Source organism: Schistocerca cancellata, chromosome 9 (assembly GCF_023864275.1).
Source record: "Schistocerca cancellata isolate TAMUIC-IGC-003103 chromosome 9, iqSchCanc2.1, whole genome shotgun sequence".
Classification (NCBI taxonomy): domain Eukaryota; kingdom Metazoa; phylum Arthropoda; class Insecta; order Orthoptera; family Acrididae; genus Schistocerca; species Schistocerca cancellata.
In genome coordinates this window covers 205,243,179-205,256,091 of record NC_064634.1, presented here as the reverse complement: position 1 = coordinate 205,256,091, position 12,913 = coordinate 205,243,179, and the positions used below count along the sequence as shown (strand labels likewise).

The window sequence follows — 12,913 nt, the reverse complement described above, 5'->3', positions numbered from 1 at the left end:
CGAGGGACTCAAGCACACGGTGCACTCTGATCCCAAACGGCAACGTAGCCCGGGGACGGCGGGAAAAAAGGCGATCCAGAGGTGGAAGGGCAACAAGATGGTGAGCAGGCGAGCTGGGAGCTGCAAGAAACTTACAAGCTTGGCGCACCAGCAGGAGCTGCCGCCGGATGGTAAGTGGCGGTTCGCCAGCCTCAGCACAGAGGCTGGGTACGGGACTGGTCCGATAAGCACCCGTAGCCAGTCGAATCCCAGCATGGTGAACAGCGTCAAGGATCCGCAAATAAGACGGCCTCGCTGACCCATATACTGTGCAGCCATAGTCCAGCCGTGAGCGCACGAAAGCTCGATAAAACTGAAGGAGACGTGCCCTGTCCGCTCCCCAAGACCTGTGGCTGAGGCACTTGAGGATGTTCAGTGCCTTCAGCGTTCTGACTTTCAAGTCACGTAGGTGTGGCAACCATGACAACCTGGAGTCAAAAATGAGGCCCAGAAACCGCACTGTGTCTCCAAACTGTAGGACAGTATCCCCCATATGCAAGGCAGGCAACGTAAAAAGACGACGAGAACGATTAAAATGAACACAAACACACTTATCGGCAGAAAACCTAAAACCCGTCTTTGCAGCCCACTCCTCTAACCGCCGCACCGTTAGTTGCAATTGACGGCTCGCGGATGCAACACCAGAGGAGGAACAGAAAACAGCAAAGTCGTCCACAAACAAGTAGCACTGTACTGGACTCCTCACTGTAGACGTTATACTGTTGATTGCTATGGCAAAGAGGGTAACGCTTAAAACCCTGCCCCGGGGGGACACCGTTCTCTTGCTCAAAGCGATCAGACAGTGTGTTACCAACGCGGGTCCGAAAAAACCGCTGAGACAGGAAAGACCGAATGAAAATAGGGAGGCGGCCACGAAAGCCCCATTGATGCAGTTGTGCAAGAATACAGTGTCTCCAAGTAGTATCTTATGCCTTACTGATATCAAAGAAGATACCGATACAGTGATGCTGACGGAGGAAAGCCTGCTGAATAGCCGCCTCGAGGAGGGTCAGGTTGTCGACTGTGGATCGAAATTTTCAGAATCCACACTGAAAGCGGCTAAGGAGCTGTCTGGTCTCTAGCAGCCAGACCAGCCGACGGTTAACCATCCGTTCCAGAGTCTTTCCGACACAGCTTGTCAAGGCGATACTACGATAACTACTGGGACATGTGCGGTCCTTTCCTGGTTTGAGGAGAGGGATGAGGATTGCCTCCCTCCACGAGGTTGGGAACACTCCTGTGTGCCATATGAGATTAAAACATTCAAGGAGGATTTCCTTTGACGCCGCTGGCAGATGTCTAAGCATGGCGTACCGGATGCGGTCGCAACCTGGTGCAGTGTCAGAAGTCTCAGTAAGAGCCGACTCAAGTTCCCACATGGAGAAAGGGGAGTTGTAGGCCTCATAACCGTTCGACCGAAAGTTCAAATTCGCTCTTTCGACAGTCGCACGGTAGCGACGAAACGCTGGATCCTGAGTTGCAGTGGCAGTACTTTGTGCAAAATGCTCTGCCAGCGACTGAGCTATGGCGCTGGGTGTCGTTTGGAGGCATCCCTGGTTCAGGACTGCAGCTATTGGTAAACGGCTGCGTTTACCGGAAATCCTCCGGATGGCTTCCCATACCTTTGTAGAACAAGTGGAACGGTTGATGGAGTCCAGAAACTCCTGCCATGACCTTTTCTTGCTCTCTTTAATGACACGGCGTGCCCTGGCTCTCGCGATACGAAAGGCGGTAAGATTGACCGCTGTTGGGCGGCATTTAAATCGGCGAAGAGCCGCACGCCTGTCACGGATGGCTAAACGGCACTCTTCTGTCCACCAAGGCACAAGGCGCCGCTTACGAGTGCCAGAAGACTGTGGTATGGACAGGTCAGCAGCATGGTGGATCACAAGCGTGATGTGATCCACCCATTCCTGTACGCTGTTGTGGCGGTCAAAGACAGCCAACCGAGTGAACAGTGGCCAGTTAGCCCTGCCAATCATCCACGATGGTGGCCGCTGCTCCAGCAATACACCATCCAGGAGATGAATGCGGATAGGGAAGTGATTGCTGGAATGTAGATCGTCAATGACCTCCCAGTGAACGGAGTCAGTGAGGGTTGGAGAGCAGAAAGATAGGTCAATGGCTGAGAATGACCCTGTAGCACTAGAGAAATGAGTCAGAGCACCTGTGTTGAGGATGCACAACACTTGAGATGTTAGGAGGCTCTCCAAAATTCGACCTCGAGTGCAAATAGAAGCGGACCCCCACAGGACATGATGGGCATTGAAGTCTCCCAGGAGGAGAAACGGGCGGGGGAGTTGGTCGATAAGGTTTGTGAGAGCCTCTAAGTTCACTGCATCCAGAGGGGGTAAATAAAGGGAGCAAACGGTAAGCCTCCGACCGGGATAAATTGCAACTGCAACTGCTTGCAGGTCAGTATCCAGGGGGAGAGCAGAGGAGTGGTGGTCATTATCGACAAACACGGCGACTCCGCCTTTGGCCCTGTCTCCAGTCAGGTCATCTTTGCGATACAACCTATAGCCCCTGAGTACAGGAGCATCAGATTGTTTTAGATGTGTTTCCTGTAAACACAAGCACAGGGGGCGTTGCCGTGCTAGGAGGTGCAGTTCCTCCACATGTGCCCGGAATCCATTCATGTTCCACTGAATAATGGGAGCCATCTATCGGGGCGGGAGTACCTTCAGTCGCACTTTCTGTCGGGGAGGAGAACCCACAACAGGTGGAGGCTCAGTTTTGGGGTGAGACGATTGCCCCAGTCTGGCATCTACCTCCATCGCCTCAGAAGAGGAGTCGAGAGAAACGTCAGAGAGAATGACATCCACATCAGCAGACTGTACAACTTCAGTCTCCTTTAGCGGGCGAGTCTTCACCTTTGGCTTGTGCTTCGATTTTCTGGCCTGAGGTGGCATTGGAGCCAAAACCTCAGAAGCAGTAGGGGGTGTAGAAGCGCTAGGCATGGCACAAGACTGGACCTGGGAAGGGGCAGGAAGTTCCATGACGTCAGCTACCACGGCCTGGTCAGAAGGCCGGGGAGGAGCAGCAGGCTTCACAGGAACAGCAGCAGCACATGTACATTGACAAACACAGGTGCTAGTGCTGACAGTAGCAACCTCCGTTTGTGTAGCGGCATCAGTTTTCAAGACTGGCTGTTTCAGAACGGAAGAAAAGGAAGCAGCGAACGTGGGCGGCTGCAAGGACTGGTAAATTTTCTTTGCCTCACCGTACGGGATGCGTTTGGTGGTTTTAAGTTCCTGGATCTTCCGTTCCTCAAGGAAAACTCTACATTCTCTACTCCACACAGGGTGATCCCCAGAGCAGTTGACACACTTGGGAGGAGAGGAGCAATCAACTCCCTCATGAGCGGCTTTACCACATTTCCCGCAAGTGGCTTCCCCTTTACAGCCGAGAGTAGTGTGGCCAAAGTGTTGGCATTCAAAACACCGCATGGGATTGGGGTAATAAGGCCGTACACTGAGACGTAGGAAACCTGCCTTCACATGCTCTGGCAATTTGGTGCTGTTAAACATAAGAATAAATGAGTCAGTTTTTATGAGAGCACCATCCACCCGTTTCATAACGTGTTGCACGTCGACAATTCCTTCCCGGGACCATTCAGACTTCAGTTCATCTTGGGGGATGTCGACAAGATCTCTGCAAGTCACAACACCCTTGCTGTAGTTCAAGGTGTTGTGAAATTCAGTCTCTATCGCAAACTCCCCAAGAAATTGTGCCTTCTGAAGGTTCTGGACTTGCTGGAAGCTAGATGTTTCAACCAGCAAGGTGCCATTGCGCAAGCGCTTTACAGACTTTAACGTGCCAGCAATACCCTCTAAGCCCTTCTGTATATAAAATGGCGAAACTTTTTCAAAACTCCCATCTTTTCTTTTAATTATGAGAAACACATTCTGAGAAGCAGAATGCGTTCTGTTACTAGTACCTGAATTAGGAGGACTGGCTACACGAGCCCTCTTGTTAGATTGGGTGTTAGAACCTACCAGCGGCCCACCGTTTCCGCTGGGAGGAAAAGAAGAAAAGTTCGAGGGTTCCATCTCGATCCCACGAGCAGCTAGGGAACTAAAGGTCCGCTCAGACAGAGCCCCGCATGCCTGAGTAAGCCCTATACAACTGGGGTGTGGCAGGTGCCCCAGAGGTTGCCCGCTTGCGACTGTTCCACCTCAACAGCCATGCATCTCATAGGCGCGGAGCACACCGGAAGATTGAGGGTTTTTTTATAGAGGTTTGTTCCATCCTCGCGATCCGGGCGGTCAAGCCAAGATCCCCATTCCCTGAGACACACAACGTTCCACCGCCGCGCCGCACGGTGGTCGCTGAAGTGTACTCAGAGCTTACGGTGACGGGGGACAGGTGGCGCTTACCAGTCCCCAGCTCAGGAACCCCGGGGTCGCCAAGCCCGTACCCAGCAAATAAATGCTGAGCCCCTGGGGGCTAGAAGAGTGCGGGAGTGGTAGGGGTAAGTAGAGAGATGGACTCTGGGGAGATGTTCTGGGATGGGCCTGAGGATTTGAGTAGCGACTGGAGGTTCTGCTGGATTTCTGGAATGGAGTCGCTGTGGCAAGGTTTGTAGTTGGATGTATCTGACAGCTGGCGGGGTCCTCCTGCCAGGTAATCCTTATAGTTCAAAACAACAGTGGCGGAGTCTATGCCTGCAGGTAGGATTATAAGGTTGAGATCAGTTTTTAGATGGTGGACTGCGGTTCTTTCTGCAGATGTAAGGTTAGTCTGAATGTTGAGGGATTTGGGGAATGATGCTGAAGCAAGGTTTGAGGTTAAGAAATTCTGGAAAGTTAACAGGGGGTGATTTGGAGGCAGTGGGGGTGAATCACGGTTGGTTGGAGGAGTGAACTGAATTAGGTACGTTCAATATTGGTCTTTGGTTGACAGGGTTCAATATTGGTCTTTGGCTGAGTGTGATTAGTAGGGTTGGTGGCAAAAAAGTGTTTCCATTGTAGGGACTGGGAAAAGGAGAGACTGTGGCTATGGGGCAAGGCTTCTGGAGGAAAGGTTCATGACTGTGTTACAGGTCTGCTTAGGTTCTGGATTCTGTGTGGTGGTGGGAGGGAGTTTTGGAGGGTGGGCTAAGTGTAGTAGGTCTGTGAGATGGGGTTTTCAGCTGTGAGGGGGTGTGGGGGAGGTCTGGAGGTTGTTGTAGAGGGGTTGGACAGTGGTACTCCAAGGTGGGAATCGGAAGTGAGCAGGATGGAAAGCTTTTTGAGATAGTGGTGTGCATGTTGCTCAAGTTCCTGCAGGGCAAGAGTTTCAGTGTGTTATGTGTTCCAGCAAATTGGGATTGCAGAGCAGGAGAATTTTGCGGATGGAGAGAAGGTAAGGAGGTTTGGGCTTGGTTGATATGGTTTTGCAGGACTATGTCGGTGACGGCTAAGAATTGGCAGAATCTGAACAGGTGCAGGTCATTGTGGAAGGAGGGATGGCAACCAGAGATGGGTAATTTGATGCTAAGGCAATTTTGGGAGGATTCCATGAGCGAAGCAACAATGCAGAAACAGTATGTGGGACTGGGTTCTGGCTAGGAATAAGGACTTTTTCTGTACTGACAGAGATGGAAGGAGCAAGGATCCATGGTGGTGGGAAAAATGTGAAAAATCATGTAAAAAAAAAAACATAAAATTGCATCTGATAAATTTCACAAAAATACATCCAAATATTTGTGAAAAATCATGAGAAGGATGAAACGGATGCAGAGGGGAAAACAAGATGAAATCTGATGGAGTTGACAATAGTGAAAGGCGAAAACTCACTAAAATTCACGAGAAGTCACAAGGATCAGAGTGGAGAATAATAAAAGAACATATATTACAGTGGGTAGCAGGTCCAAGGGTGGATAAGTATGAAGACGGTGAACGGCAGATGTGATGGTTGAGGTGGATTTAGTGGGTGCAAACTGGGATAGAACGGACGAAGAGTGGGCGATGGGGAGGGGTTTGTATGATGAAATATAAGATTGTGTAGCACTGTAAGGTGCGGGAAATAGTAGGCAAAAATACGGGAGATTGATGCAGGGAGTGATTAATTAGAAAGTGTAGGTTTCAGTTGCCTGAAACTGCAGTCATGTGTTAGAGTTGTGTGTGTGTGTGTGTGTGTGTGTGTGTGTGTGTGTGTGTGTGTGTGTGTGTGTGTGTGTGTGCGCGCGCACACACACAATTATTGTTGACATAGGCCTTAATTGCTGGAAGTTCTATTCCCCCTGTTTCAAAGGGATACTTCAGGTGTTAGAGTGAAACAAAGGAAGAAATCAATGAAAACAACATAAGAGGTGATACATATTGGCTACATTATTTGAAATATTGTAGTCACTATCAATGTAAGCTATGTTGTATGTTGGTGTTCAAATTTTTGTAAACCTTGTATTCATTTAGTATGAGAAAGACCAAAGCCCAACGTTATGTCACTCAGGATAAAATATTTTTTACTACTCTTGTTTAACTTAGTTCACAAAATAACTCTTCACACATGTATATTAACACATTAGAGAAATAAGCTACTTTTGTTGGACACCCATAAAAATTGAAATATGATTTATGGATTTATTCAAAGTTTTAAAATGTTCTCCTGAAAAATTTACATTTTGTGGTTTTGGATTACATCATTCTCACCCTTTCAATTCAGTACGTCAAATGGTATAACAGCATTGATAGATACCAGACTATGAATAGAAGTCTGTTGCTAAGGCAGAAAATTCAAAATTTCTGGGTGTGTGCACTGATGAGAAATTGAATTGGAAGAAACACATAGATGAACTGCTGAAACAGTTAGGTTCGGCTACTTATGCTATCAGGGTTATTGCAAATTTTAGTGACAAACATATTAGTAAATTAGCCTACTATGCCTATTTTCATTCAGTGCCTTCACATGGCATCATGCAAACACACACACACACACACACACACACACACACACACACACGAATGACAGCTTCATTTATTCAATCGATAAAATTTTAAATATGAAGTAGTTGTGTAAACAAAACTTATGTGAAAGTGACACATGCCACATTATTAAGAAATGTTCAATTCATGATCTATGGAACAAGTATTAATGTATGTATGTGCATACATACGTATATATATGTAAACTTGGGTTCATATTATAGTACAGAAGCAAAAATCAGCTGCCTACCGTTCTGTATTTGAGCAACTTTCTTGGCAATTTCTCTAATTATCTGCAACCGCCACTTTTCTGCCTTTGCTAAATCGTGACATTCTGACGCTAGGTATGGTCGGCGTTCCTTTTCCTTTCCCATGTCGTTGACGTGAGCTGCCCGCCACCGAGCCAGCGTCGTCCTATATTACAACAAATGATATATTAGTAAATTAAGTTAAAAATACAGTACAAAAATTTTACGAGTAAGAACTGTAGTTCATAGGCCTTAACTAGTGTTGCCGGAGTTACATTAATGAATAACGTTCACTATTAATTTCAATAAATACATCTATCTCTACTTACATGGCCTTCTCCGCATTCCTCGCCTGAAAAACGAAAAATAGTGGTAAAAACTGATTCTCAATTCAAATTTTGCCATATACTGTTTATTTTTAGGGTATCGCGATGTTAAATTTCTTACCCACTGTTACAGGATATGTTTACTTACCATGATTATTATGTAATATAAGAGTCTATTGCACAGGTTTCAATGTCTGTCATACAATTCCGCTAAAACAATAGTAAAATATTCAGTCCAGATATCAACAACACTTCCAATGTGTATCACCGAAAACACACGAGTACATCATCAAAGAACAACAGCGACAGAGATCACACTTGATAATGGAAACGCACAGAGCAACGTGAAAGTGGCAGCTTGGGCCAGTCGCTCAGATGCGGCGTTAGTAGTTACGAGGGAGGGGTGTCAATTTGTGGTTGTAGTACGTAAACAGTGTTTGTTGTGTGTACGTACGGATTTGTTTACAATACATGAGAGAAGACAGAGTAATGCAGAACAGCGGTGACTACAGAGTGATCAGTTTGTGCTTTGAGTCTCTCGTTTTCGGGACAGTTTAATCTGTGTTAACAGAGCTCGTCGTGTGCGACGTTTTGAGCCCTTGCTTAATACCTTCAGGAGTGTGGAAAGTTGGCTTGGTTTAAGAAAAATCTGCCGTATAACAATGCCATATACAAAAATGAAATCAAAAACAGATTGACCCGACGTTCAAAATTGAAATGATTTCAGTTTCCGAAGATATGTGACGCAAAGTCAGTTTCTTGAAAGGAAAAGTGTTAACGAGTGCTTGTGGTACCTATAATGGGAGAAGAACGCTTAGTAACAGAGGTACCAGATAGTCTGAAGAAGCTGGCAAGAAAAGTTGTTAGAGGTTTTTATACAATAGAAGATGCCTTGATCATTGATTTACTTGTCAGAAATCCTTGTAAGTTTAACTAATTCCTATATCTACTTTCTAAAACGTACACCCTAATGTTGTCTCGAATTTTGACGCTTCGTTTTATCTATTTAGGTATGAAGGAAGATGACATATGCGAGCTGCTGAAATTTGAAAGAAAGATGTTACGAGCACGAATAGCAATATTGCGAAATGACAAGTTCATTCAGGTTCGCTTGAAAATGGAAACGGGATTAGACGGAAAAGCGCAGAAAGTAAACTACTATTTCATAAATTATAAGGTCAGTGCGTCAATTTCACATTATACATTCCGCAAACTTAAGGACTTTGTAGTCTGGCCTGAAACAATGCACAGCAATAACTTGTACAGAAACCATATTTTTATTTCAGTCCATTATCTAATAGATGTAATGATTAAAATGCCCTATTTTTGTTGTACATGTTATTATATATTATTTAGACGAACTAGCAATGTACAAAAAAAGAAACATGTAGTAGTAAAATGAAGTTCTTGTGGGCAGTCATTTGAAAAATACTGTTTTGATAATTTTCATCCATGTTTGGTTATCCGAACTATGGTACAGCCTCATGTGAAATTTATCATGTTTGCTTATGTCTTTCAGGATGTTCATTGCTGTATTACATTTAAGATAATGTGTGCATATCTTGAATGACATACATCATACATACATTCTCTGTCATCACATTTGATCCATAACATTCTGCACTGCATGTGCAGAATGTTGCGAGCTTTCACATAAGGTGCCTGGACAGACAAAACTAAGAAAGAGACTGTCTGGGAGACTTTTCTTTTGTGATAAATATAGGTTTACTGGTTCCTTAATCCTTCACGTTGTTTTTAAGTGTTATGCTCCTCTAAAAATTGATGGAAACTGTGACTGAATGAACAACACTCCTGATTTTTCTTTATTCACCAAAAGTCTATGACACTGTTTGATTTTAAGTGAAATTAAGGCAATAATACAGAGTAGGATGCCTGAGAATGTCATTTTTTTCACTTTTTGTTTGAATTAGTAGATAACAGAGGAACATTCTCGAGTGTTATTGCAACTGCACAGACTATCTTGGTACCCCTCATGGCCGGTCCACGCCCCCTCTGAGAGCCACCTGTCTGCAGTCCCTGTCCATTATACTCTCATTTGCTACTTAAAGATGCCCATAGGAGGTCGTACGTCTTTTGTGCATTCAGATATAATGAAAGTGGATCCTTTGCCCGGCAAGGCTTATTAATTATATGAACACATGGTGTCTGTTCTTTCGAAAGAATGATGCCTTACAGATCCCACAGATGTTAAACACTATATGTAAATGAAAGGGGGATCACTGCTTTCAGCTGCAGCAGGATATTAAGCGGAATCAGTCCAATCTCCTGTGGGAATTTTTAAGTTGCGAACGGGAGTATAATGAACAGGATAGGTGGCACTCAGTGGGAATGTGGATTGGCCATGAGGCGTACTGAGATAGTCCATGCAGTTGTGATAACTCTGTGTCCCGGATGGCACAGTGGTTACCGCACCTGCCTAGTACGCAAGAGATGTCGGGTTTGAGACCCGGTTCGGTACACATTTTTGCTCATTGCCACTGATTCCGCTTTAATGTCTTGTTGCAGCTGAAAGCAGTGATCACCCTTCCATTTACATATAGTGTTCAACAGCTGTGGGATATGCATGATGTCTGTTCTCTCAAAGAAACAGACACCACACATTCATATAAACACAAAGTCCTTGGATTCTTTGAAAATAATGAATTTTCTCAGCTGTGCCCAGGCAAAAATGATTGCACAGCAGTAAGAGTTTATGGTCAGAAAATCCATAAGAATAAACTGTGTAACTTGACAGAAATGTTCATGTCCTATAGTAAGCAACATGGCAAAGAATGGGATCTTTCAAAATTTTGTGAATTCAGGCAAAAATGATGTATTATGGTGGTGGTGCTGGCACACCATCAGTTTGTATCTGTGCAATACATCAAAATGCCAAACTGATGTTGACTGCAATATCTATCAAGGATGATGATGACAAGGAACGTATCAAGAAAACTGTGTGCTGTTTGCAATCAAACGACTGCATGCAGCAGTTCTGTGACCAGTGTCCTGGAAAACCTGAGCTGGGAGCTTATTTGGTAGATGTTTTCAAAGAATATGACCCAGAAGAAATGATAGAATACAGTGGTTTCGTGCTGACAGAGATACACTAGAGATGTATCATGCCACTCCAGAAGAGTTTGCAGAGGAACTGGTTCTAAACATTCACTTTCTGACAAGCAACCATTTCATTTCAGAACACCAAAGTTCATATCTGAGATGACTGAAAGACAATCTTGATGGTGGTTAAGTGATTATTTTGATAGAGAACTGTTTATTTCTGATTCAAAATGCTGTTAGGGGTTTCATTGGGAGAACAGCTAAGCCACAATAGATCCCTCTGTTGTTTATTTTGGTGGTAAGTAACTACAGAATATCAGTGTCTATGAATGACTGCCTTTGTCATGATACTGCTGCAGTTCATGCCTTTATAATGAGGCTGATTAAATATTTAAGGATAACGATAGGAGAATTCAAGGATATTTGATACTTTAGTGATGGATGTACTGTGCAAATCAAGAATTTAAAGAATTTTATCAGTATTTGTGCATGGAAAGGATTTTGTTACCTCTGCTGAATGATTCTTTGGAACCATCCATGGAAAATCTCTTTGTGATGGAATTGGAGGAACAGTTAAAAGACTGGCAGCTCATGCTAGTTTGGAGAGGCTTTCAGATAACGAAATATTGACACTTATTGATCTGTTAAAGTTCTGATATGACTAAATTTCCAGCATCGTTACTTTTTATGTTACACAGAAATTGAATTAGTCAGTTTAATCACAAAATAAGGTTTGCCAAAGGCCACAAAATTGCTAGTGCAAGAGAAAATTCACCGGTTTAAACAAGATCAGAGCATGTAGCTTTTCCATTAATGTTGCAGTATTCACAGTTAATGCATTTGAAGCAGATAAAGAAATTCTAATTACAATGCTACAATCCATGTAATGTGTTGGTTGCATATATGACACTGCTTGGCGAATGGAAAATGTATATGAACCTTCATTAGAACAGAAAGATTCATTGTAGCTTTGTCCACCCTCATGGTCCTGCCCATTTCTTTCACTGGCTGTCTACTAAAGATAATGGATGGTTTCCATAGTGACACATATTTGAAACCCCCCATGAACCATGGACCTTGCCGTTGGTGGGGAGGCTTGCGTGCCTCAACGATACAGATAGCCGTACTGTAGGTGCAACCACAATGGAGGGGTATCTGTTGAGAGGCCAGACAAATGTGTGTTTCCTGAAGAGGGGCAGCAGCCTTTTCAGTAGTTGTAGGGGCAACAGTCTGGATGATTGACTGACCTGGACTTGTAACACTAACCAAAACGGCCTTGCTGTGCTGGTACTGCGAAGGGCTGAAAGCAAGGGGAAACTACAGCCGTAATTTTTCCCGAGGGCATGCAGCTTTACTGTATGATTAAATGATAAAGGCGTCCTCTTGGGTAAAATATTCCGGGGGTAAAATAGTCCCCCATTCAGATCTCTGGGCGGGGACTACTCAAGAGGACGTCGTTACCAGGAGAAAGAAAACTGGCGTTCTACGGATCGGAGCGTGGAATGTCAGATCTCTTAATCAGGCAGGTAGGTTAGAAAATTTAAAAATGGAAATGGATAGGTTAAAGTTAGATATAGTGGGAATTAGTGAAGTTTGGTGGCAGGAGGAACAAGACTTTTGGTCAGGTGAATACAGGGTTACAAATACAAAATCAAATAGGGGTAATGCAGGAATATGTTCAATAATGAATAAAAAAAAATAGGAGTGCGGGTAAGCTACTACAAACAGCATAATGAATGCATTATTGTGGCCAAGACACGAAGCCCACGCCTACTACAGTAGTACAAGTTTATATGCCAACTAGCTCTGCAGATGATGAAGAAATTGATGAAATGTATGATGAGATAAAAGAAATTATTCAGGTAGTGAAGGGAGACAAAAATCAAATAGTCATGGATGATTGGAATTCGAGAGTAGGAAAAGGAAGAGAAGGAAACGTTGTAGGTGAATATGGATTGGGGCTAAGAAATGCAAGAGGAAGCTGCCTGGTAGAATTTTGCACAGAGCATAACTTAATCATAACTAACAATTGGTTCAAGAATCATGAAAGAAGGTTGTATACATGGAAGAACCCTGGAGATACTAGAAGGTATCAGATAGATTATATAATGGTAAGACAGAGATTTAGGAACCAGATTTTAATTCGTAAGACATTTCCAAGGACAGATGTGGTCTCTGACCACAATCTATTGGTTATGAACTGTAGATTAAAACTGAAGAAACTGCAAAAAGGTGGGAATTTAAGGAGATGGGACCTAGATAAACTGACTAAACCAGAGGTTGTACAGAGTTTCAGAGAGAGCATAAGGGAACAATTGACAGGAATGTGGGA

At 44.1% G+C, this 12,913-nt stretch overlaps 2 protein-coding genes across 2 annotated transcripts in view; one reads left to right on the top strand and one right to left on the bottom strand.

Annotated features, from left to right (window-relative positions):
- Nucleotides 1–7,804, bottom strand: part of LOC126100648 (pre-mRNA-splicing factor ISY1 homolog) — a 73,259-nt gene extending 65,455 nt beyond the window's left edge. Inside the window, exons 1-3 of the mRNA XM_049911276.1 lie at nucleotides 7,670–7,804; nucleotides 7,525–7,547; nucleotides 7,198–7,361 (exon numbers count right to left, since the gene is read on the bottom strand). Coding sequence (XP_049767233.1) covers nucleotides 7,198–7,361; nucleotides 7,525–7,547; nucleotides 7,670–7,672 — 190 coding nt within the window. The 5' untranslated portion in view covers nucleotides 7,673–7,804. The remainder of the gene's footprint in view (nucleotides 1–7,197; nucleotides 7,362–7,524; nucleotides 7,548–7,669) is intronic.
- An 88-nt stretch (nucleotides 7,805–7,892) lies between these two features.
- The window catches only part of LOC126100647 (general transcription factor IIE subunit 1), a 93,788-nt gene continuing 88,767 nt past the window's right edge, over nucleotides 7,893–12,913 (top strand). The window contains exons 1-2 of the mRNA XM_049911275.1: nucleotides 7,893–8,444; nucleotides 8,532–8,698. Coding sequence (XP_049767232.1) covers nucleotides 8,321–8,444; nucleotides 8,532–8,698 — 291 coding nt within the window. The 5' untranslated portion in view covers nucleotides 7,893–8,320. The remainder of the gene's footprint in view (nucleotides 8,445–8,531; nucleotides 8,699–12,913) is intronic.